General features: G+C 37.8%; 1 protein-coding gene and 1 long non-coding RNA gene across 3 annotated transcripts; both read right to left on the bottom strand.

The window, feature by feature from the left end:
* Positions 1–4,367: 4,367 nt before the first annotated feature.
* On the bottom strand, positions 4,368–26,269 carry TRA2A (transformer 2 alpha homolog). Its single transcript, XM_025929601.2, has 8 exons — positions 26,061–26,269; positions 15,594–15,727; positions 11,561–11,726; positions 9,838–10,026; positions 7,274–7,389; positions 6,088–6,213; positions 5,526–5,593; positions 4,368–5,368 (listed from the first exon to the last, which is right to left on the bottom strand). The coding sequence occupies exons 1-8, from the start codon at positions 26,094–26,096 to the stop codon at positions 5,358–5,360; spliced, it is 846 nt and encodes a 281-aa protein (XP_025785386.1). The 5' UTR covers positions 26,097–26,269; the 3' UTR covers positions 4,368–5,357.
* Positions 15,986–25,438, bottom strand: LOC147583204 (uncharacterized). Of its 2 annotated transcripts, none has more exons than XR_015246279.1 (2): positions 23,940–25,438; positions 15,986–16,320 (listed from the first exon to the last, which is right to left on the bottom strand). It is a non-coding gene; the product is annotated as an uncharacterized LOC147583204 (long non-coding RNA). The 2 variants fall into 2 exon arrangements; XR_015246281.1 differs by lacking the exon at positions 23,940–25,438 and adding an exon at positions 16,873–20,017.

Here is a 26,269-nt window from a genome sequence, read left to right as displayed (position 1 = left end):
CTGACATCAAGAGCTGCAGCGTCCACCAACCTCATGAAGTAGCCAGGTGCTCCTAGGCCCTCTTTTTGATAGTCTGAATTTTCCCAAATTTGTCAACTTTATCCCCAATTCACTGTTCAATGCATCTTGACAGTTACATTTCCTGCATCAAGAGAGTGTCCTCTCCTCTCAGATTTACACACAAAAATGCAGTATTTATATAAGCCTGAAAATTATGCCATAAAAATTTATCCCTGGATTAAATTACTATCAGAGATATGTAAATTGCACAGCACAGTATACCATTGGGACTCATGACTGGTTTGTGCTAAGCAATAGCTTTCTTTCAAATTTTATAAACGCCATGTGTGGGTTTCTCAAGTGGATAGGCTTTTGGGGATCAATTACCCAAATGCACAGAATTAGTGAAGAATCATTTCAAGTATACAGGATTCCACAGTACACATTTTTGTCCTAGCATCATGTAGTGTTACTTTCTCCCTAGTTTCAGTAGTTTTTTCATTAGCTCTTTCTTTTAAACTGTATGCCCAACCTAGGGGTCGAATGCACAACCCTGAGATCTGGAGTCACATGCTTTACCGAGACAGAGGAGTTCCTCCATTAGTTCTTCTGGCCACATTGTTCATGTTTTTATAAAGTGGTAATTTCACTTTGAAACAATTTTGTTGTGTAAATAATTCAGAGTATAGCTTATTTTCCTTTAGTAAAATTTCAACATTTTGTCTCAAGACCTCTCTCTCTCCTATATTGTTGATGGGAGGTTAAATTGGCAAAGCTTGCTATTCTATGTGCACCTGTTTGCTTTCTTGAAAGTTAAAATTTTCTTGTCTATACTCATGACTCCCATCAATGGTACATTTGAGAGAGTGAGTGTGCTCCAGCTTAAGCTTGGGAGGGTCAGAGAGGAAGAGAGAGAATCCCAAGCAGGCTCCACGCTGTCAGCACAGAGCCTGATGTGGGGCTAGATCCCACAAACTGAGATCATGACCTGAGATCAAAACTCAGATACTCAACTGAGTGAGCTACCCAGGCACCCTCATCTTACTTTTCAATGTATACTTCATAGCACAAAAATGGAGACTTTTTTTTTTCCTAATGTTTATTCATTATTGAGAGACAGAGACAGTATGAGCATGGGAGGGGCAGAGAGAGGAGGAGACAAAGATTCCGAAGCAGGCTTCAGGCTCCGAGCTGTCAGCACACAGCCTGACGCAGGGCTTGAACCCACAAACCGTGAGATCGTGACTTGAGCCGAAGTCGGACGTTCAACGGACTGAGCCACCCAGGTGCCCCTAAAAATGCATATTTTGATCATTCAATCCACTTAAATTACTTGGGTGGGAAAAAAAAATTCATACATGCAAAGCATTAAGTTTGGCATTGGTATGAAAGTTTTTTGTTTTGTTTTTTAAGTTTATTTTTGAGAGAAAAAGAGCACACAGAAGGGGCAGAGAGGGAGAAATAAAGAGAATCCCTAGCAGGTTCTGCACCGTCAGTGTGGAGCCTGAGGCAGCGCTTGAACTCACCAACTGTGAGACCATGATCTGAGCTCAAGTCAGACACGTAACTGACTGAGCCACTCAGGTGCCAGCATGGAGCCCACTGTGGGGCTCAATCCCACCAACTGTGAGATCATGACCTGAGTGGAAATCAAGCCACCCAGGCCCTTTAAGGATTATATCTTTAAGTAATTTTTACACCCAATGGGCTTGAACTCACAACCCCAAGATCAGGTTACATGCTCTATCAACTGAGCCAGCCAGGTGCTCCTAAACCTTTTCTAATTGTACATTTACACAATTTAACACATCTACCCTTTAAAGTCCTTGAGCCTAATATCTATCCTAGTATTCAATACATAACATTACACCCACGCACTCACTACTTCTGATAGAAGTTCCCCTTTTGCAGCACCTGGGTGGCTCAGTCGGTTAAGTCTCCAACTTTGGCTCAGGTCATGATCACACAGTTTATGAGTTCAATTCCTGTGTCAGTCTCTGTGCTGACAGCCCAGAGCCTGGAGCCTGCTTCGGATTCTGTGTCTGTCTCTCTCTCTGCCCCTCCCCTGCTCATGCTGTCTCAAAAGTAAATAAAAACATGAAAAAAAAAAAGTTCCCTTTTCTATAAAGGAATTTGCTTCTTGACTGTTGAAACCACCCCTCCCACTCTCTTCCTCTCTTCAGCAGCATACAGCCCTTGGTTACCATCTTGGCCTTCTCTGGCCTCCTCCTCTAACATTTTGGGTATGCTACTGCCTTAAGGCTATTACATTTGCTATTCCCTTTACTTAACATGTTCTTCCTCCAGGTATGCACAAGGCTCCCTCCTTTATCACCCTTAGATTTTACTCAAAATTCCACCTCAGGGAAGCCTGCAAAGACTACCCTATTTAAAATTGTGTCCCCCTCGGGGCGCCTGGGTGGCTCAGTCTTAAGCGTCAGACTTCAGCTCAGGTCACGATCTCGCAGTCCGTGAGTTCGAGCCCCGCGTCAGGCTCTGGGCTGATGGCTCAGAGCCTGGAGCCTGCTTCTGATTCTGTGTCTCCCTCTCTCTCTGCCCCTTCCCCGTTCATGTTCTGTCTCTGTCTCAAAAATAAAAAAAAAAGTTAAAAAAAAATTAAAAAAAATAAATAAAATTGTGTCCCCTACTCCCCTATTCTCCTTCCCATTAGCATGTACATAACATCTACATGTTTTGTTTCTGATGTTTACTGTCTCTTCCCCAAGGTTTTTCTCTAACAGATTGTGGCTAATGTTTTTATTTTTGTTGGTGATAATGTTGCTTAAATCTTTAAAGTACTTTTACAGTCAACAGATTAATGGTTCTTTCAGGGCAATTCCAAGTCTTTTAATAACCTTGCTTAAGGGCATCTGGGTGGGTCAGTCCGTTAAACATCTGCTTAGTCTTGGCTTAGGTCATGATCTCAGGTTGGTGGGTTTGAGCCCCGCATCAGGCTCTGTGCTGACAAGTGTGCAGCCTGCTTGAAATTCCCTCTGCCCCTCCCCTACTCAGTCTCTCTCTCTCTCTCTCTCTCTCTCAAATTAAAAAAGCAGTAACTTGAATTAAAAGAGCTAAATTCTCTAGGAACCAGCAAGAGATTGATCTCTGGCTATTCTTTATTGGCAAAAACTTTTAAAAAGACATTTTGAAAAAGCTTAAAAAAATTTTTTTTTAACTATTTACTTTTGAGAGAGGGGGGAGGGAGGGAGGAAGGGAGGGGCAGAGAAAGAGGGAAACACAGAACCCAAAACAGGCTCCAGGCTGAGCTGTCAGCACAGAGCCCAATGTGGGGCTTAAACTCACGAACCGCTAGATCATGACCTGAGCCGAAGTTGGACGCTTAACTGAGCCACCCAGGCACCCCCGAAAGTTTTTTTAATAGGGACACCTGGCTGGCTCAGTTGGTGGTGTGTGTGACTCTTGATATTGGGGTTATGTTTGAACCCCATGGTGGGTGCAGAAATTGCTTAAAACAAAATCCTTAAAAAATAGCCCAAGGCCACTTCAATCTCATAGATTTCATCAGTCTATTACATACATTAAAATAATCTAATTTTAAATTTTTTTTTTTTTCAAACGTTTTTTATTTATTTTTGGGACAGAGAGAGACAGAGCATGAACGGGGGAGGGGCAGAGAGAGAGGGAGACACAGAATCAGAAACAGGCTCCAGGCTCTGAGCCATCAGCCCAGAGCCCGACGCGGGGCTCGAACTCACAGACCGCGAGATCGTGACCTGGCTGAAGTCGGACGCTTAACCGACTGCGCCACCCAGGCGCCCCTAAAATAATCTAATTTTATCTCTACTGTTTGAGGGAGAAAACAAAGCCCATGCTCCTATCCTTTTTTATAAAAGTTGCCTGAAACATAATCCACCTCTTTGCTAAAACACTTTCACCTAACATTAGAATATGTTCCCTATTAGAATGTGGGCTTCTTGAAGACATAAACCATATTATCTTTCCTTCACCACGGTGCTTGGTATTGAATACTGTTAATATCAACAACTTGGCTGACAGGAAGGGAAGCAGGAGGAAGAGGAAGCACCTGGGTGGCTCAGTTGGTTAAGTGTCTAACTTCAGCTCAGCTCATGATCTGATAGTTCACGAGTTTAAGCCCCCAGTCAGACTCTGTGCTGACAGCTCAGAGCCTGGAGCCTGCTTCAGATTCTGTGTCTCCCTCTCTCTCTGCCCCTCCCCAGCTTGTACTCTGTCTCTCTCTCTCAAGAAATAAACATTAAAAAAATTTTTAAAGACTGAGGAAGAGACAGAATTATACAATCAGGTATAGCAAATATGTTAGGAAAGGGACTGGTTCCCAAATCAATCCAGTTATAGTTTCCCATTCTACCACAATAAAAGAGACAGTCTCATTTTCAAAGAAATTAACTTTTATTTGAAAGGAGACTACTTTTCCTCACACTTATCTTCTAAGGACTCTATACTATACAATAATAGCCTGCTTAACCATTGTCCCAATACCAAAATTTCTAACAGCAAAGTATACAATTGCTCTAAGTAATAAATAAGAGTTGTCCTTCACTGATTAAGGGAATACTTAAACTTCAATAAATTCAACACAAAAATCACACTTTAAATTTTAACAGATGTATTTTAAATACAACATGTTTTGTAGGAGTCCACAAGCTTTTTATCTCTTAAAAAAAAAAAGAAAAGAAAAAAAAGACATAATTTTTAGGGTTCAAAAATTTCGTTCTTCAAAAGAAATGACCAAGTGTTTTCTTTTATAGCTTCAAACTTTCTACACTATTTGACTGCTCCATGCCACCCCAGACAAACTTGACATGACTGAACTACTTTATGTGTTACTATCTTTCCCAAAAGAAGTTAAAAAAGGAGTTTGTTTTAAATGCAGGTCTCTAGTACAATGTCTAATACAATATCTAACACAAAAGAAGCTTTAAAAAGATCATTTCTTTCCTCATTTGATTAGCCAAGAGTTAATTTTCTGTAAAAGCAAAGCAAAGGAAAAAAAAAAAACATTTACAAAGTGTAACACTGGGGATTCCTTTTTTACTTAAGATGTTTAACTACTCAAAATGACAACAATTACATCTTTAAGAGTATACTAAAAGGGGTGGAAACAGCAATACAACTGACAAAGTGTAGATGGTAAATAAACCGAAGATTTTTTTTTTTTCCAAAGGTTCTTTTTAAAGGAGTAAGAAGGATTAGAAGCTTGGGGAAATCCAGAATTAAACAAAACAAAAACCAAACCCAAACCAAAAACAAACAAAAACAAAAACAAAAAACGAAACACACCAAACTAAACCAAAAAAAAAGAAAAAAAAAAAAAAAAAAAGAGAGAAAGATGTCCTCATCTGCAACCATTCTGTTTATCAATAGCGTCCTGAAAGAGAGCAAAAAAAAAAAAGTCAAAATGACAATTATAGTTTGACTTGCCTAGTATTCGTCAAACTATGAACAATCTCCATATATGCTAATTTTCTAAAATAAACCATTGATTACGAATGGTTCCTAATGCCACAAAGTAAAAGTGTACATACGTGGACTGTAGGAACGAGATCTTGATCGTGATCTGTATCGACTATAGTAAGGAGAAGGTGATCTTCTTCTGCAGGAAATAAAAGATTACTTTGCATACCACATAATCACTGAGGCAGATGAAAATAACCATTACATTCTCTGTGTGCCAATTAATACTAGAACAGCAAGCATATGACACAACAAAATATTGGCAAATACAGATTACTGACCTCTGTTCTCAATCTTGAGAAAATAATTTCCCCCTTCCTCAAGAAATCATCATATAAAATCTATTTTTTTTAAAGTTACTTAATTTTGAGAGAAAAAAAAGCACAAGTGGGGGATGGGCAGTGACAGAGGGGGAGAGAATCCCAAGCAGGCTCTGCAAAAGTGCAGAGCCTGAATTTATAAACTGAGATCGTGACCTGAGCTGAAGTCAGTTGCTTAACCAACTGAGCCACCTAGGCATGTCCCTGTAAAATCTATTTTAAATATTTTATTAATGTATACAAAACAAAAATTAAAAGTACTAAATACTATTATAATCTAATTTAGAATGAAAATTACAAATTAAAACATTACCTGTACCGGTAATCATAGTCTTCATATCTGTCATACCCACGATCATATCCTCTATCATAGTAAGAATCCCGACGCCTGCCACCTCCTCCACCTCCACCACCACCTCCGCCACCACCACCGCCACTACTACAGAAAAATATAAAAATTTTACATCAATGTGATTTTCCAGTATCATTTAATACCAACTGGTGCTTAAATAAAACGGAGGAAGGAGGGAAGACAATGTAGAAAGAAAGATTATCGCTTTTCGCGTCGGTTACCTTCACATCTCACTTTGCTGACTCCCATGGTATTATTCTGCTTTGGCTTCCTACTCATTACATAAATAACCAGGAATGATTTCCCAAAACTCTCCAAATTATAAACTGCTCTTTTATACTACTCAAACCAGCAGGACCTTTTCAACAAGGTGAAATGAAGCACTGTGCTAGGAAACAGTACCAAAATGCTTAAGATGTGAGTCCTTAAGACTAATTCAGATGCAATTAATAAACATCATGAATTTAAAAAGGTTAACCAACCCGGAACAGCAAAAAGAATTAACTACCTTACATTGAGGTGCATCACTACAACAATTTTGAGATCTGGTTTATAAGACTTTGGCAGTGAATTTAAACTCTAAGCACTTTCTCCTGTACTTTTCCCAACTCCTAACCATAGGTACATTATTTTCACTTTAGTTTTCTGTAGGCTCTCCTTGCCAAACCCTACATTTTCCTCAGCAAGGCTTCAAAATAACTGAAAGTAATTCCTTCTTTCATTCTTAGCAATACTGTCTTTGGCTGTATTATATTAAAAAAAACATATATAAAAGCCTCTTTATTTTCTGCAATGTGAAAACTGACTTAAAAAAATATGTATCACTATCCAATAACCCTTCCCTATTCACAAGGCTTCCGAAGTCACGTAAGAATAGAAAGAGAATAAATGCTTAAAAGCATACACTATTTTTCTCATCTTTAATAAATTTTCTATTTGTATTAGCATCAAGCAAAGAGTCAGGAACGACTTTGATGGCTTTAATTTGTCCCCCTCCTCAAATAGATATTAGAATATGTACAAATTAAGCTTTCCATTCTAATTACAGGAAAAAATCATTTTATCTGCTAATTAATAAAAAAATTTGCATGCATTTTTGGTGAATTTCTGGCTCTTACAGTTTAGCTTAGAAAACATGTTATCTTACTGAGTTGGTCTGCCCATGTAGATGCCAGGTGTAGGTGTGTGCGCTCTCTTGGTAATAGAATAATCCACACGAATTCTTCGACCATCCAGCTCCATTCCATTTGCTCTTTCCATTGCCTTTAACAGAGAATAGGCACAGAAAGTCATGCATATTTTACTAAGAAGAAACTACTAAAACTGCCAACAAATTTAACACATTTTCCATTTGAAGTTAAAAAAAATTAAAATTCTCTAAACACTTCTTTCCTAAACAATAGGGACCAGGATTTTATATTATTAATTCTTGCTCTATGCATGTCAATAGTATTGAGTTTTCTAATGTACACACAGACACTGAAGCATCCCTCTGCTGAAACACTGGGGGCAGCTACAGAGAAAAAAACCACACAAGTTGGGAAGCCTGCATAACTCTTGAGGCTGCAGTTACTAGTTTCAGTCTAGGCAACTCAAAGCAGAAACTGCCATTCAGCTCACCTAAAACTATTTCTTAGGTAACACACTGCCACCTAGTGAACTCCAAATATAAAAGAACTTTTAAACCGGCCAACAAATGCTCCTGTCTTTATACCTGTGCTCACATTCCCTAACATTCTGCCCTTTGGCAAGAATACCAATAAATGTGACAATAATTCAAGTACATTACAAAGTTCTTTGGAACTACAGTAAAGTTGCCAATTTCATTTTATCTTATAAAGGAAATAAACCAGGCGGAGTGGTTGTGGGAAGAATCAAGAGCTAGGACAAATAAGTTTCATATTAAAAAAAAAATCTTAATTGTGGTATTGTTTTATACTTCACAACCTTCACTTCAGGTCAGATATCCTAGTATTTTTATTAAAAAAAAAAAAAAAAGTTTACTAATTTTTTTTTTTTTTGAGAGAGACAGAGCACACGCAAGAGGCAGAGAGGAGAGAGAATCCCAAGCAAGCTCCATGCTCAGTACGGAGCCCGACACTGGGATGAACCAGATCACCAACTGAGCAGATTATCAAAGAGCAGGCTGCTTAACCAAGTGAGCCACTCAGGCACCTCCTCCAACTACTTTTTAAGTTTATAACTTTATCTCTTGAGACCAGAAATCACAAATATGTAACCAAAAAAGGTAATATTTGACAGATTAAAACATTTAGAGAATGCTAATTAGAACGTCTATTACATAAATGATTTACAACCTGGAGGATTACTTTGTTAGAATTATCTGGGGTTTTTCAACCTTTGCACTTTGGGACTGCTAATTCTATGTTGTGGGTGGCTAACTTGTGCACTATAATTGTAAGATGTTTAGTATCATTTTTTGCCTCTATCCATTAGATGCCACTAGCATCTATTATTTTTGAAAAATATGCGAACTTTTATTATGACTGTTTATGTCGCAATCAAATACTGTTGATACATAGAGCAACAACCCATATCCAACTACTATCACATGTAAAATAGTAATTGGATAACTACTATAGGTAAAACAGTACCAACGTGAGGCTCAAACTCATGACCCTGAGATCAAGAGTCACATGCTCTACCAACTGAACTAGCCAGGTACCTGACATTTATTAAGGTTCGATAAGAACAAAAAAAGTTTTGATAAAAAAACTCAACAACGGGCTTCAAATTCCTTAAAATGGAATTTTCTAACCTGATCACTATGAACTCTAGTATAGAGAAAGTAAGCCTACTGCTCCCTTTATATTCCACTATCAAATACATTAGAATAGCACAACTTCAGGGGTGCCTGGGTGACTAAGCTGGTTAAGCATCCGACCATTGGTTTCGGCTCAGGTCATGATCTCGTGGTTTTGTGAATTCAAGCCCAACATCAGGCTCTGTACTGGCAGCGCAAAGCCTGCTTGGGATTCTCTCTCTCCCCATCCCCAACTTACACTGTGTCTGTCTCTCTCAAAATAAATTTAAGAAATAATTAAAAAAGCAATTTCTTAAAAAAAAAAATAGCACAATTTCAAATCATTGATATTGATTATGATCACGGTTAGGAAAATGAAGAATGGCAATAAAAACAAGAAATGAAAAAAGACCAGTTTTTTCTAGGTATATTTTAATTATAGAAAAATAGATGAGTATGAATGGAAACACACTCTATACATGGGGAGCTCATGTGACACAAAGTTAAACAGATTAACTTAAATATTATATAGTTTCTCTTTAACTTTTAAAAGAAGATTTTATTTTTAAGTAATCTCTACACCCAGCATGGGGCTTGAATTCACAACCCCAAGATCAAGAGTTGCACGCTCCACCAACTGAGCTTGCCAGACAACTGAAAATACCATAGAATTTCTAGAAAGTTAGTTTAATCACCTTCTTGGGAGTATGAATAAGACTTAGTCAAAGAAGAATATTCATATGCTTTATTTTTTCTATTAACTCAAACACATACATCTCACTTTCCAAACTGTAACACTGAGAGGAAGAGTTTGAATAGACTCAGGTCAGGGAATGAAAGAGAACATGTTATGGAACTGGGAGACTATCAGTCAACTTTTAACAATAACCTGACATTATAATTATGTACCTCAAAAATGTCAAATTGACAGATAATTATAAAATTACCTCCTTTGAGTCATCTATTCTTTCAAAATAAACAAAAGCAAATCCTCGTGATCGTCCAGTTCGCTGATCATAAACCACATTGACACCACTCAATGGTCCGTATCGAGAAAATACTTCACGAAGATCTCTCTCTGTTGTGTACAAACTGAGGCCAAACACTCCAAGGCAAGTGTTGGGATCTGGATTTGCCTGTTGAATATTTAAGATGTGATTTAATTTCAAGCTCCAAACTGAAGTAAAAATTAAGCCACACAGAAATACTTTGAACACCTCATCTAATACACAAAGACTATACACTACTTCAAGTTACTTGGAAAGAAGAATTTAAGAGGAAAAAACCCAGATGAGTAATATTTTACAGTTTACATACAGTACACTCACCCCTTCTTTGGAGTATACATCCAGTTGTATCCTAAATAAAAACATCCCTACTTTCTATTTCTAGTCCTGCAATTTTCAGAATGTATCCAAAGAATCCATCCTAGTTTAAATTTAAAGCCTTATTCGTGGCTTATTCAAATGTTTTATACCTTACAGATTTGTACTTAATATGACTTCATCTGTAAGTGCGTTCTCCATTTTCATTAAGGATATTCTTTCAATTTTCCCACAATCCTAATTTGAAAAATGTATTTACACATTTCAAAGCATCATTAAATAACAGCAGATTCCATTACAGTTAAATGATTCAGTATCACATAGAGGGAAAACACAGCACCAAAGTTAAGCACAGGAAGTTTGAGGCAAGCAGCCTGGTTGAAACCTGGACTCTGCCAGTTAGCCAAAATCCAAACATCAATGTCACATATCCAAGGCTCAACTTGCTTATCTATTACATGCATTGAAAACCTCTGCACAGTGCTGAATGTGTGTTAGCTATTATTATTACTACATGTATTTCCCTGCCAGCTTCCCTCAGCCTCCACCAAAAGTTTTTAATCTCAATATTTTCAGCTCAGTTTTTCATTTTAATTCGTAGAACATATATTTTCTTCACAAATTTCAACTTTTCACTCAAAACTCAAGAAAATAAAATATATAAAAAAATATTTTTTTAATATTTAATTTATCTTGAGAGACAGAGAATCCCAAGCAGGCCCTGCAGTTGGGGCTGAAACCCATGAACCATAAGATCACATTTTGAGCTGAAAACAAGAGTTGGACATTTAACTGACTGAACCACCCAGGTACCCCAAGAAAAGAAAATATATTTAAATGAATATAAATATTCATATGCTTAAGGATGTTTCTGGAATATCACTTTATTTATTTTTTATTTCCTTAAGTAATCTCTACACACAATGAGGGGCTCTAACTCATAACCTGAAGATCAAGAGTCGCATGCTCCACCGACTAAATCAGCCAGGTGCCCCCTGGAGTACCACTTTAAAATAACGGTCTAGGGGTGCCTGGGTGGCTCAGTCAGTTAAGTGTCCAACTTTGGCTCAGGTCATGATCTCACTGTTCGTGAGTTCAAGTCCTGCATCAGGCTCTGTGCTGACAGCTCAGAGCCTGAGCCTGCTTTGGATTCTGTGTCTCCCTCTCTGTCTTTCCTGCGCTTATACTATCTCTCTCAAAAAAATGAATGAATGTTAAAAAAAAAAAAACAACAAAAACCCAAAAAATCCAAAAAGATGGTCTAGTCTCATGAAATCAAGATATTATGCTATAACTAAACACCTAAGACAAAATAAGTTTTCATTAATTTTTTAAAACTACATACCCTGCTGCCTGTATGTCTTCTCCGGTTAGACATTGGAGAGTGACTTCGGCTTCTACGACGCCGGTATTCAGGTGTATATGACCTACTTCGAGATCGTCTCCTATGAGAGTGAGAATGGGATCTGGATCGAGTGTAACGTCTATGAGAATGCCTCCTTGACCTCGACCTGTGAGAGAAATAAATTTAAGTGAAAATACTGAAGCAAATGGGTAATGCCAAGGATTTATACATGTACCCCAGCTCCTTTTTACTTTCTGAGGCAAGTATATTCTTCTTGTTCTCTTAATCATACAATCATCTTGTTCTCAGTCTATCCCTTCTACATTCACTCTTTCACACTATACCTTACAAGCATGTTACACCTCTATCTTCTTTTAAAAGAAAAACACAAAACAAGCACTAAGGAAATCCTGCAATATTCTGAGACATGGATGAACCCTGAGGACATTATGCTAAGGCAAACAAGCCAGCCACCAAAAGACAAATACTGTGATTCCACTTATATAAGGTTCTTAGAGTAGTCAAAACCATATAGCCAGCAAGTTAAATGGTGGCTGCCAAGGGGCTGGGAGAGGGGGAAAACAAGGGGCCACTGTTCAATGGGTATAGAGTTTGTTTTACAGGATGAAGAGTTCTGGGACAGATGGTAGTGATGGTTGCACAATGTGAATGTATTTAATACCACTACTCAATAGCACTCTTAAACATGGTTAAGACTGTCAATTTAAAAAAAAAAAAAAATTTTTTTTTCAACGTTTATTTATTTTTGGGACAGAGAGAGACAGAGCATGAACGGGGGAGGGGCAGAGAGAGAGGGAGACACAGAATCGGAAACAGGCTCCAGGCTCTGAGCCATCAGCCCAGAGCCCGACGCGGGGCTCGAACTCACGGACCGCGAGATCGTGACCTGGCTGAAGTCAGACACTTAACCGACTGCACCACCCAGGCGCCCCCAAAAATTTTTTTTAAATGTTTACTTATTTTTGAGAGACAGAATGTGAGTGAGGGAAGGGCGGGGGGGGGGGGGGAGAGGGAGGGGGAGGGAAGAAGGGACAGAGGGAGAGGGAGAGGGAGAAAGAGAGACAGACAGACAAAGAATCTGAAGCAGGCTCCAGGCTCCGAGTTGTTAGCACAGAGCCCAATGAGGGGCTCGAACCCACGAACTGTGAGATCATGACCTGAGCCAAAGCTGGAAGCTCAACTGACTTGAGCCACTCAGGTGCCCCAAGAGTGTAAATTTTGTTATGTGTATCTTACCATAACAAAGACCAATCACCAACTGCCATTATCACCACAGTAAAATCCTTTGATTCTTACCATCTTCTCAATATAGTTCTACATTCCCTTCACTGTTAAGTGTCATTTCCTTTCCAATCTTTCTTTAGCCCACTGCAATCCAGCATCTCCTAAATTAATCCAACAACCTAAATGCCCATGTAATAGTCTTCATGTCTAACAGTCTTCATTTCTTCAAGTTTACTACAGCATCTCATTTGTCTTTCCCCTGCTGATTCCCTAGTTCTTCTTTCTCTATTTCCAGCCACTTTGATTATTTCTTTGCGTCTTAATGTTAACTATTTATTGACTATTCACATGACTCATCTTTGATAAACACACAGACCAGGAGCGAGCGATCACATTTTTTTTTTTTTAACGTTTATTTATTTTTTGAGACAGAGAGAGACAGAGCATGAATGGGGGAGGGGCAGAGAGAGAGGGAGACACAGAATCAGAAGCAGGCTCCAGGCTCTGAGCCATCAGCCCAGAGCCCAACACGGGGCTCGAACTCACGGACCGCGAGATCGTGACCTGAGCTGAAGTCGGACGCTTAACCAACTGAGCCACCCAGGCGCCCCATGGAGCGATCACAGTCTTACAAAATAATTTGTTTAAGGCATTCAATAAATGTTATACATGCTAAGGGCCAGAGTGTCTAAAAAGAGAGCACATGCGTGAAGAGAATTAAACTAACAAGGGAAGATTATTCAAAACAAAGAAGGCTAACAATGAAGCTGGGAGACTATTTTACTAGGTAGACAGGGGAAAAGTATTCTAGGAACAGCAAAAGCAAAAGTTCCTTGGCAAGACCTGGAGATGTAGTTCCTAGCACATTTAAGATATAGAGATTTCCCATTTTCCTTAACACTAATTTACAGCCTCACTGTAAAAGATAAACAAACATTAATAAGAAATCCTGTCACTTAAAGTATCAATTGTTGGGGCGCCTGGGTGGCTCAGTTGGCTTAGTGTCTGACTTTGGCTCAGGTCATGATCTCACGGTTCATGGGTTCAAGCCCCGCATCAGGCTCTGTGTTGACAGCTTAGAGCCTGGACCATGCTTTGGATTCTGTGTCTCCCTCTCTCTCTCTGCTCCTCCCCTATCCATACTCTCTCAAAAATAAATAAACGTTAAAAAAAATGAAAAATGTTTATTTTTTGCGGGGCGGGAAGGGGCAGAGACAGCGAGGGTGACAGAGAATTCAAAGCAGGCTCTGTGCTGACAGCAGAGAGCCTGATGTATGGGTAGAACCAACGAACCTTGAGATATGACCTGAGCCTAAGTCAGACACTTAAGACAACTGAACCACCCAGGTGCCCTTCAACTGTTATTTTTAAACAGTAATGATAAATGACATAAATTAAAAACCCTTCAGGAGTGCCTAAGCTTTTCTCTGAATCAGATAGTGGTTAAGTATCACAAAAAAAAATTAAGAGTAAGGCAATAAGGTGTGTATGCTCTTTAACGTTCTCAGGTGGCACACAGACAGAGAATGAATTAAGTGATTGAATATCTGAGGGAGGAGAATTCTAGGCCGAGAACAACAAGTGTGAAGGTCCTAAAATGAAAACATGCTCATTTCCATTTGCACACCCAAATTCTACACAGTGCTATTCTGCACATGATTTAATTAGAGTGGTTAGTGAATCAAGTTGGATCGTGGATATGACAGAAAAGATAGCTGTGGACTCAAGAAAAGTATAGCCTTTTAATGGATTTTTTTTGTCTCATGCTCCCTTGCAAACAAACTCTACACAAAGAAATTATGTCTCCAATTATGAAATTATAGGGGCGCCTGGGTGGCTCAATTAATTAAGCATCACTATCTGACTCTCAGTTTTGGCCCAGGTCATGACCTCATGGTTTTGTGAGTTTGAGCCCCACATGCAGCCTGCACTGACAGTGCAGAGCCTACTTGGGATTCTCTCTCTGCGATTCCCCGACTCATGTTATCTCCATCTCTATTACAATAAATAAACTCAAAAAAAAAAAAAAAAAGAAAAGAAAAAAGAAATTACATCGACAAGAGTTCCAACCTGGACCTACTGAGTCACAATCTTCAGGTAAAGGATGTAGCTGTAGCTGGAATATGAATCTTGAAACAGCTTCTCAAATCATTGTGATAGCCAGTACAACATAGACACATCAACCTTCTCTGCTCTAAATTACATGCCAAGTATCCAATGGAGAAATTTACCTTTTGGTTGTACAAATACTGAAATAAAATAAAAAACCAATCCTCAGATGCCAAATGCATTTAAATCAATCAACACATATTGAATCTATATTAACAGCCAGCATCTGATAGGTTAACTGGGCTAAAAGATGACTCTGCCTTATCTAAATCTTTATCTAGAACACTCATTTAAAAAAAAAAAATCTTTTATTTATTTATTTTGGGAGAGTGTACATGCATGAGAGTAGGGAAGGGGGTAGGGAGAGAGAGAATCCCAAGCAGGCTCCACACTCAGTGCAGAGCCCAACAGGAGCTAGATTCCATGACCATGAGATCATGAGCTGAAACGAGATCAAGAGACTGACACTTAACTGACTGAGCCACCCAGGCACCCCTAGAACATTCATTTCTAAACTCCACAGTTTGAGAAAAACTACTTCATGTTTTGGGTGAAATTTCTTTGGTCTTTGGTCTAATCTCTATACAAAATGCAGCAAAAACAAGGAATTTAGTAAAAAACCACTTTGCTCTGAAAAATCCAAGGAAAGCATCTTAAGTACTATTTTAAGCACACTTACCTGGATTTTGATCTTGATCGAGAATGGGATTCAGAGTGTTTGGAAACCCTTGATGGACTACGAGATCCTGACCTGCTCTCCGATTTTACACGAGCAGGAGTTCCCGTTGGAGATTTTGACTGAGAGCGAGACTCCTAACAAAGAAGACAGTATTACAAATGGCACTGGTCACGTAGATGCCTAACACCTAACATTTAAAGTACCGTAATTATTTATATTGATTGCTCCTGAAAAACAAATGGTTAGGCAATACCCTCCAGAAAAAATTTCAGCTCATTAATAACCCATTGTTAATACTGCTAACTGTCCTCAATAATTCCCTACTTGAACCAGATCACCAATTCTCTATTAACTAAGTAATCATGCAAATTCATCTACAACTTGATCATACAGACACTGGAACATAAACCATACATTTACTTAACCTAGGACCCATTCATTCTTCCAGATTCTTTTAATTCTACTTCACTCTTGCTTTCTACTTCTCTTCATTCTTCATTGAGTTTTTCATTTTTCATACTTCGTGTATTCTTCCCCAATTCAAACAATTCAAAATAGCCTTAAAAAAAATATTCAAGTGCTTCTATCTGACCAATCTTCTGTTCAATTTTTTCCCCCATTCAATTTTAATTTTCTGATCTTTAATACTTTTCATTAGCCTTCTTTTATCTTGATTTATCTTCCACATTCTTGGAAAAAACTCTTCAATTTCTTCACGAACATTAACCTTAATGGAAAAAGAACATTTAGTATATTTAAGCACGTGGGGATTATAAAACTCTGCTGGAGTTCAGAATGTTATCTACCAAATGGAAAAGCCAGCAGGTAAAGTGCAAATAACTAGTTTATTAAAAAACAATTTTATAATCTTTAAAATTTTTCAAAAGTCTAGTTTCTAACAATTAAAGAAAATTTACTGAATTTCTCTAAATGTTTTTTACCATATTCTTCACCCTCCTCCCCTTTCATGTTTCATCCTATTTCCTAAAATGTGAACAATTTTAATATAAATAATTAATCCAAGCATAAATCTAACATTAACTGTAATCCCCCCCACGTATGTCTTAAGTATTTACTAATTTATAACTTGAAGTCTTAGTTATCTTAAAATGAGCTTTCACTAAGCCATGCTAAGATACCAAGATACAGTTAAAGCAAAGCATTCTGGGCTGAAATTTGCACACATCTACCTAAACTCAATTATTAGAGAACACATGCTGATGTTCAAAGTAAAAAAAAAAAAAAAAAAAAAAAAAAAAAAATTAGTGAAATTACTAACATCTTTTCCCAATTATGTTTGACCACTATCTTTGCACACTCCAACTGAATCAGAAACATATGTTCTGAAATAAAGCACAAAGATAAACTTACGGGGAAAAGAGGACATGAAATTCTTAAGATGCCCCCTTTGGCTTATAAATTACTAATACATGTAATTTTTCAACTGTGCCATTTTAATATTCTGTATTATCATGAAGTATCATAATGTACAAAAAATTATACAATTAGTATCATGGTCTTTATTTTTTGATCCCACCAATTTTATTAATAGTTTTCCATATTTTATGCAGTTACACATACATATATTCCCTTCAGTAACTATATCCTATATCAGAAAACTGACTGGCTTCTGAAAAAGTTGGATAGAAATCAAAACTTTCCAAGTCAAATGATTTAAAACTGAATAAGAGACTGTTTCTTAATCTGACAGATATATGATTATGACCAAAGTAGGATGGGACAGTCCGGTTTCTCTGTCCATTTACGCCTTGATTATCATGTAAATAATTACCCCAACCTCACACCCATTTTCATTTATGCCGTAAGACTATCATGCAACTTACTTAAAACTTTCTGAGTTTAATGTCCAAAGATTTACTTATCAAGAACTGTACAAATGCTGCCAGGCCTATTTATTTTTTCAGATGCAAACAAAACTGAAACATATAGCTACCTTTTCCTTCAGTATCAACCTTTCCCATTTAGCTACCTGTAAGTCTTTCACCACATCTCTCTAAATTCTCTATAGTCTCTAAATTCCTGGACAGATGCCTGGAGCAGGCACAGCAATTTAGGCTTTTTCATTCACTGAAACTGTAAAAGCAGCATATTCTGTACTTCAAAAAAAAAAAAAGTATGGCCAATTTGCTTGTAATTGAAGCATTACACAGGTTGGTTCATTAAGGTGAAAAGAGTATCTTCCCCTCTCTGCCTTCCCTTCTATAACACAGATCCTATGTTATTCATTTATGCTGTTGAACAGCAGTAGATGAAACACTATGAATATGACCACAGTTCATGTTTACATACATATCAGAATGCTCTATGACACCGTAAAATGTTTAATTTTACAACTGTATAATCAGTCTTATATTAAAATCTAAGTTTTTTCTTAAATGCTTATGTGAAGCTTTCTAGTACATGGTAAAAATATTATGGTCCAAATATGTGTATGTTTGATTTTCAAGTCTTCCCTCATAAATAAATATAACTGAAAATTATTCAATAGTGCTGAAAATCGCCATTTCTTAGAAATTAATGTAAACAAGCTAACTTAGTAACATCTTAAAATTTAAAGTTTCAATCTCAGTTCTGGCACAGAACTTACTGGAAAAAACGAAACTTTCCTTTTGGTTTGTTAAAACATTAAGACACGACAGAATATTTTTTCAAAAGACATTAGGCTATTTTAAAAGAAGTCTTGCTGGGGCACCTGGGTGGCTCAGTTGGTTGGGTGGCCAACTGTGGCCCAGGTCATGATCTCCCAGCTCATGAGTTCCAGCCCCTCTTCGGGCTCTGTGCTGACAGCTCAGAGCCTGGAGCCTGGTTCCGATTCTGTGTCTCCCTCTCTCTCTACCCCTCCCCTATTTGCACTCTGTCCATCTGTCTCTCTCAAAAATAAATAAACATTAAAAAAAATAAAAAGTCTTGCTTTTTAATTATCTAAGGTTTCACAAACACCTAATACCTCTTTTGTGGCCTATCCTTCAGTTTTTCTATCATGAAAACTTAAATCTGCATAAATTTCTTCATGGAATCATTCAAGGTTAAGAAACAGTCCTCTTACCTCCCTTGTTAACAACTGGTTACAAAGTTGTCACTATCATTTTAACCTCTGAAAACAATTTAGATACAATCTAAAAAGGTAAAATTAATAACTGTCAGTGAACTTAACTTGAAGAATAAACTACTAATTCTTCAGAATTTTTACTGTAATACAAAAAAAAAGGCCCGTCATTCTAAGAACTGATATAGTTAATAGTCTTCACAAAGAAAAATGGTCATATCAATTAATATTTGCCATTTTTAAGTAACTTATTTGTCAAAAGCTGGTACGAAGTACCATTTTCACTAAATTGTGCATTAGAAACCAACCTACAACCTTTGTGGACAAATGCTAGATTATCCTTTTCTACCTTTGAGACTTATCTTTATTACAAAATCATAACTTCAACTTTTCCCCCGGAGAAATACATAAAACTTAAATAAAATACTGAGAAGGGCTGTTATCTGTCCTGTTTCACTTGGTTACACTGAATCGACTCTTAAAGCTGCCCAGTCAAGAAATTCTGCAAATTCTTCAGTAACCTGCATTCGGATCCAACAACCATTAAAATAAAAAAAAAATGGACAGAATGACTCAATCAAGTCATATCCAAAATTTTATAAGCAATCTTAAACAGGCTTCCAGTCTACCTTACCTACTATAAACCAGAAGCCAGGCAGAAAGTTCTCATAGTACAACCTGCTTAAACGGTGTCGGTTCTTTCAACTATTCTTTATTATCAAGGTACCTCTGGTGGCAGCTGAAGGACACAGCCAAAAATAAAAACGAGAGAGCTAACCACAATACTAGGAATGTACCACGGTATATCCAATTCAAGCAATCTGTGTTAAAATACAGCAGCATTTTACACACCGTACATAACTACAACAACCATGTACTATTCTTTCAATCAAGAAAAAAAGGTTATTAAACACATGCACACATTGTTGCAGAACATGAACAATTCCTAAGGTAAGCAATAATTGCAGTCTTTTAATACAGCTAGTATCATAATAGATGGAAGAAAAAAATTTCAACATAATGTTTAGTACTTGAAAGCCCATTAAAATGAACACATCACAATATAAATGCTAAGCTGTAACCCATTCTAATATAATGGCAATGCAAATTCCATACCAATAGTGCCAAGTTTATACAAATTCAAGTTTCTATGATAATAGTATAAACTTTAAAAAACAAGCTCTCTCAAGATATATTTTCCCACTACTTTATGAAACTGGAAATCTATGTCCATAAAAGTACACTAGTGCATTTAGGCAAATTTTATGTCCCAAAGCGGGGGGGGGGGGGGGGGGGGGGAGGGGGTGTACTTAAAATACTCAAATAGCTTATAATAGTTATTGTACTAAGAACTTCATTCTTTAGGGCTTATTGGAAACCTGTGTTTATCCAATTCTTTAATTTCAGTCTACATAAACAGCTGTTCTGCCTCCTTCCTCTTGAGTATGATAGGCTGCTTCTCTTAGACTCTTAAGCTTATAAAAGAAATACTTTCACTGTCTTTTTCACTGTCTTAACCCATAACTGCTATCAGAGTAATTCCTTAAAAAGAAAACACTTGTGGGGCGCCTGGGTGGCGCAGTCGGTTAAGCGTCCGACTTCAGCCAGGTCACGATCTCGCGGTCCGTGAGTTCGAGCCCCGCGTCGGGCTCTGGGCTGATGGCTCAGAGCCTGGAGCCTGTTTCCGATTCTGTGTCTCCCTCTCTCTCTGCCCCTCCCCCATTCATGCTCTGTCTCTCTCTGTCCCAAAAATAAATAAACGTTGAAAAGAAAACACTTGTGTGCTGCATTCTAAGTGAGGTTAAAGTGGTCTTTCCATCTGCAAAGGCTCACAGATATACTAACACTTTGTCTTTACATTCTCTACAATTTGGAATAATTTTGGAAATGCTTAAAGAAATTTAGAATTGTTACTTATGCATAAATAATGAAATATAAACTAGTCACAACCATGAAATCACCTGAAATATTTATAGCCTTTTCTACAAATTTTAAGTGTGGTCAATAAACTGGCTAGCTGATATGTCATGACCAATTTTAACATGCAAAAAATTTAGTTATATTAAAAGCCAATAAATAATAGCTAAAAAATTTTACTAAGAACCTGCTATAGAATTACTTAGGTTCTCATCTTCTAATATCATGGGAATATTTATGAATCTTGAGTAAACTACAGGGCCTTAGTTTAAAAAAAAATAACTTTTCTTCTACCTCAGATTGGTCAGGCCTAGTCACTCATAATTCAAAATTTCATTTTGGTGAAAATCATGAGGCAATAAGGATTATATACAACTACATATTGGCAATAATCTAGAGGAGGGAGGGGAAACCACATTTCCTTCATTATTCCCCTCTTAACTTTTTTTTTTAAACAGTGTTTCCAGATTCTTTTCCCCATCTGATCATTAACACTTCCTCACCTGCACTTCTGTCCTGCTAAATCTGGTAGGACAGGTGAACAAATAACAATCAGTATTAACTAATTTAGCATGTGAATATATACCTTTTACAAAGGTCCCAGGGTTAGTTATTTGATGCCTGAGCACCCAGTGATAGTATCAAAGAGTAGGTTTTCACACTGTCAGGAAGGTTCTAAGAAACTATTGATTATCCTTGGCCATTTCACACTTGTTACACTACACAGACCATAGGTAAATAAATTCTGTAAATCCATAAACAAAGCTCATTCCTAAATATTTAAATCCCTTCACATTCTTTCAGATCTCAAGATTTTTTATTCTCATTTTTGGAATGGCACAAATCATTAAGCATCTGTGACAAATCTGTGCACTGGGGGTACAATTAGTTACATTGCTCCCTTTAGAAATCCTACCTTCTACCTCTATTGAGCAGCGAAAGAATCTCAAATATTAAAATTTGAGCATTAAAAATGTTTCCTTAAGTTCAGCAATTCCTTGCTTAAAAATCCACAGAGGGAATAAAAAAAAGCATTAAAATTGGATGAAAGCACTTAACTTTAATAAATAAATTGAACCTAAAACAAGACTGTCAAGTTTAATACTGTCACTACTATGGGAAAGAAAGTCTTCCCCTTTTGTAACAAGTTGATGTGATGATATATATGAAATTAAATTGCTTAAGAAACTGAACTAAGTATTTTTAAAAGCTAAACGCTGACATTCTTATCTGTAAAATAGAGATTCTTTTTTATTCGTATTTTTTTAAAAGGAAGGGAGAGCGCAAACCTCCCTTGTACTCCCACATTTATTAAAGTTTCATCAAAAGAAAAATTTTAAGCCCAGTTTTATTTTATTTTTAAAAAGAAGCCAGTCACCAAGATGGGTTTTGAATAGCTCAATCATCACCCCAATTATTACAAATCAGGATTCAGAGAAGAAAAAAGCTTCCGCTATTTCTGCTATTCTTTAACAGAACATCTTAACGCACACACATTTTAATTCCAAACTGGTACAGACGAATTTTTATTTTGCTCTTTGCTTCTGTCATCCAAACCATATCATGTGTTAAGAGGAACACTAGGAGTCACTTAAAAATATTCTAGCTACTCAAGAAGCTCTAACAAACTCTGAAAAGGAGACAAGTAGCATTTTTCCTCTTCAACTGTGGAATTATAAGATAGACCCTACATGAAAATCTTTAACCTCTATTAAAAACCATGGGCCAATGAATGAGAAAAAAAATGGACTTAACGTTATTCTAAGTTACGTTAAAAAAAAAAAAAATTAGGGGTAGAGGGTGAGTAAGTAAAATGAAAATTTCCATTCCCCATTATTTCTATGAAGACCTAAATCCTAACTTTAATCGAAGCTGTGTGAAGCAAACAACTTTTTATGAAGATGACATGGAAAGGCACAGCTCAAGTGCCAGCCTCACTCTCAGCTCAGAAAGACATTTCCATTTAAAATATTTCTGTAAACTTAATATACATGTCCCAAGCAAATTGTTTTAAGGAACCTACTACTTATTTTAAAGTAAAAATGTCTCATTCTTTGCATCCCACTGCTGTCCTGTTTGGACCAGAGTCTTCACAATTTCCTTCCTTAAATACCTCGTGTGCCTTGCTGCTCTTCTTGTACCAGTCCCTCTGTTCTTTGCTAAAATTCCTTTCATTATGCCACTCCCAGAATTAAGAATCCATACATGCCTTCTTATAGCATATTGGATTAAGTCCAAATCCCTAAATCTAGAATTCAAAACCCTCCATTATCTAACTGCATATCTAGTCAAATCTATCATCTATTACTGCACCAGCAACCTCCTCATTGTCATCTATTCCTTAACTGTAAGATCCAGTGTTAGGTAAAGCTTTCCCTTTCCCCTACCTCACAAAACCACCCAGCTTCATTTTCTGAATTCCTTATTACTTCTATCACAGGGAACGTGATTATATACCTTTACCCAGATTTGAGCTGACAGTCATCTCAAATTAGAATCCAAGTTCTATTTCCCTCAAGAACACCTGACCTTTACTTAAAAGGCAGCAGATGCTCGACAGTTTTACCTTAGGCAGAAGGGAATTTTGATTGGGTTAACTATTAGGGTTACTTATAACAAAATTCAGCCAGTTATATTTTCCTTCCCCAAGTTCTTTTATTCCAGTCCTCTACAATGGAAGAAACATTAATCTACAGTGGAAAATTAAGCTCCTGTAAACTGTTTCTCACAAACTCTATTAATGTCTGAGATGCTCAAGTACACGTGCTCCTTTTTAAAAAGTAAATCAAAATATATACAGCATAATGTATGCAATGAGCAATGGACTGGGAACTGTAAATCTCAGATTCCTGGCATGGTCTTCTAGGCCTGCTTTACTTTCTAAAATGGCTAAGAATACTCTAGCCCTCGCAAAAGTATCGTGAGGAATAAGAAAACATATCAAAAATCGGGGGAGGAGGTGTGGCGTGGTTAAGATTCTGAAATGCTATAAAAAAGTTGCCCTCTAATTCTAAATATCTTTTCAGTAACATGGGGTTAATATGTGCTATTTATTCTAAAGGTAAAGCAAATGAAATCTCAACTGACCCATCAATGTTTTCTCTGCTTCATTTTAGTTACAAAATTTGAAGTATAACTACTTAAAAACCTCAAAAACATCATTTGAAAATCCTTTTTTGAGTGTTTCTAAATGGTCATTACATTTAGATACAAAGATAACATGACAACTATATTCTTTAAAAACTTTTTTAAACTGCTGGTTTGTGGCTAGCAGTTAAGAAATCACAACAGTTTAGAAACCAAAAGCACTAGTGAATGTTAAACTGTTGTAAGAAACAATTTTAAAAAAGAAAAAAGCACACCCTCAGAAAAGCTTCTGGCATTCTTCTAATTCTTTAACCAATAACAAATAAAGACAATTACCCCAACCTACAAAAGAAAAAAAAAGATGTAACAGGTAACGGTGGGCGAACGCATTATTCAATCTACTGAGTTCATTTACACTAACATACACTTGGGTATCACATGTCAAAAAATATTTTCTATGACAGTATACACTGTAAGGGGCAGGGAGGAGGAAGAACCCGTTTTCTATTAACATAAAATGTTAATGCCTACATACATTTTAGCTTAAAATTGGGTGGGGATCTTACATATACTGCCTTCTTAGGTGGGTTAGGTGTCAATTACCTCAAACTTGTTCCATTCCTCAATTTGATGACTAATTAAAAAGTAAGAACTTAAAGGACAACAAGGTTCCAGATAGTAGTCCTCTTCACTTCCCCACAAACCAAATCAAAACTAACAACAAAAAAAAAATTTCTGTACTAAAGTCAACGGAAGGAAAGATTAATGGGCAGCCAAATTTCTTCCCACAACTACCTAATGTTATCAAAACAATCAGCTTATAATTATCACCACATATTTTTATTAGAAGATTTTTAAAAAGTTTTGTTGGGACAATCAATACGCCACACTAAAAAATAAGCAGGTTCGACTACTCACTTGTATCTGTGACCCAGATTTCATTTTAAAAATCCAATCTTACAGGCATTAAAAAAGTTTTGTTTCTAACCTATTTAAATCTCTTTCCTCACAAAGAATAAAAGCCTAAATCAACCTTCCGATTTAACTGTCTGCTTCTAAGTACTTTTATTACGAACTTCTAAAAAAGCCAAAATTCATTCCAACCAGCACACACCTTAAAGGCTTTTATGCGTTTCCCCTAGTAACTAGAATACCAACACAACAGCAAGAACATGCTGCCTGGGGATTTTCTTTTCAGGGTTTAACACTAAACCACTTCCACCAATTACCACTGTAAGGTAACTTCGGAAGTAGAACTCAAACACTGATTAACGTTCTAGTGTATTTAGGCTGAGGATAACGTATCTTTATGATGTTTATATTCATCGACCCCAAATAGTGAAAATCCCTGAGGCCCTCTTTGCTGGGGGATGCGGTGAGGAGAGAAATGGGAGAGGGCCTGTAATTTTCAGGTAACGTTTTGAGTAGAGAACAGTATAAACTGACTAGCTATTTTCAAAATACTGAGCCACAAAATTTGTTCAGTTATGTAAGATTTTTTTTTTTTTTTTTTTTTTTTTTACCGTAAAGACCTGTAAAGAAGTGGTTTTTAGATGAAGGATCATAGGAAGGAAAGCATTAGAAGTTGAGATATAAAGAAGAGAGAAAAAAAAACCCAACATCAAGGAATTAAAAAATCAGGCGTTATAGCATTTCCACATTCATTTTGAAGTGAAAAGAAAGTAGAAGGGACATTAAGGGAAAAGGGCTCCTTGCGTAGTTTTCCCCTCACAGCTCCCGTCTTAAGAACGCTTAAGGGTCGGTGCGGTCGTTGACTAACCACTTCATTAGGCTCGTCCCACCTTCAACCTCAAGGCTTTCGCCTTTATAGACGCAACGCCGCCGGTTCCAACAGAGACGCGGCCGCTCACTGCAATAGAGAGCCAAGGAGACACAGGCCCCAGCTAGTCCCACGCCAGCTTCTCCCCGCCCGGACAACAGCCCCGCGCAGTTTCGACCCCGAGACCCTCTACGATGCTCGGGGTCGCCAGAAATGCCACCGCAGGAAGCACCTACCACTATCCGGCCGGAGGGGAACTCCCTGCCGTCTCCTCCCGCCCCACCGCGACGGGGACCCACTCCTCGGAACAGAGATAAGGAAGCCTCAGGGGTGGGGAGAAGGGAGCGCGCCACTGCGGGGGGAAATCGGACCTAGGAGTCCAGGTATCAGTCAGTCTCCAAAAAAAGGGGGAGAGGGGGTTATCCGTGGTGTTTGGGGGAAAGAGTGGAACCCAGAAGCCATCTTGGTATGTGAGGAAACCACCGTGATGGCTCCAGAGGCTGCTCCCCGCGGGACCCCGCAGGACTCCCCGCAACCCCGCCCGACCGCGCTCGTCCCCGTGAAAACCCGAGCATCGGGCCGCCGCCGAAGACGGCTCCCGCGGCTTTGTACTCACTCTGCCCTCGAAGTTGTTCTCCTCTACATCACTCATGTCGGCCAGACGCTCCCCAAAACTAAATGAGAGACAAGTCTCGGCTTGAGGGCCGATGGCCTAATCAACCGCTGACTGGACCGTGGGGAGGAGGAAAGAGTCGGCAACAACTGCCGCTCCACTCCACTCCCACTCGGTCGCAGGCTCCGGCAAAATGGCGCCGGCCCCGCCAG

The sequence above is a fragment of the Puma concolor genome, chromosome A2 (assembly GCF_028749965.1).
Source record: "Puma concolor isolate L17-30 chromosome A2, mPumCon1.1.hap2, whole genome shotgun sequence".
NCBI lineage: Eukaryota > Metazoa > Chordata > Mammalia > Carnivora > Felidae > Puma > Puma concolor.
Note: the sequence above shows the minus strand (reverse complement) of the source record. Positions and strands in the feature narration are given on the sequence as shown.

Excerpts from the sequence above, each read along its gene's own strand:
- TRA2A (XM_025929601.2), bottom strand. The coding sequence starts at position 26,096 with ATGAGTGATGTAGAGGAGAACAACTTCGAGGGCAGA. Across the intron at positions 11,727-15,593 it reads CGATCAAGATCAAAATCCAG|GTCGAGGTCAAGGAGGCATT; the intron begins GTAAGTGTGCTT and ends TTTCTCTCACAG. Across the intron at positions 7,390-9,837 it reads GAATAGATGACTCAAAGGAG|GCAATGGAAAGAGCAAATGG; the intron begins GTAATTTTATAA and ends TCTCTGTTAAAG.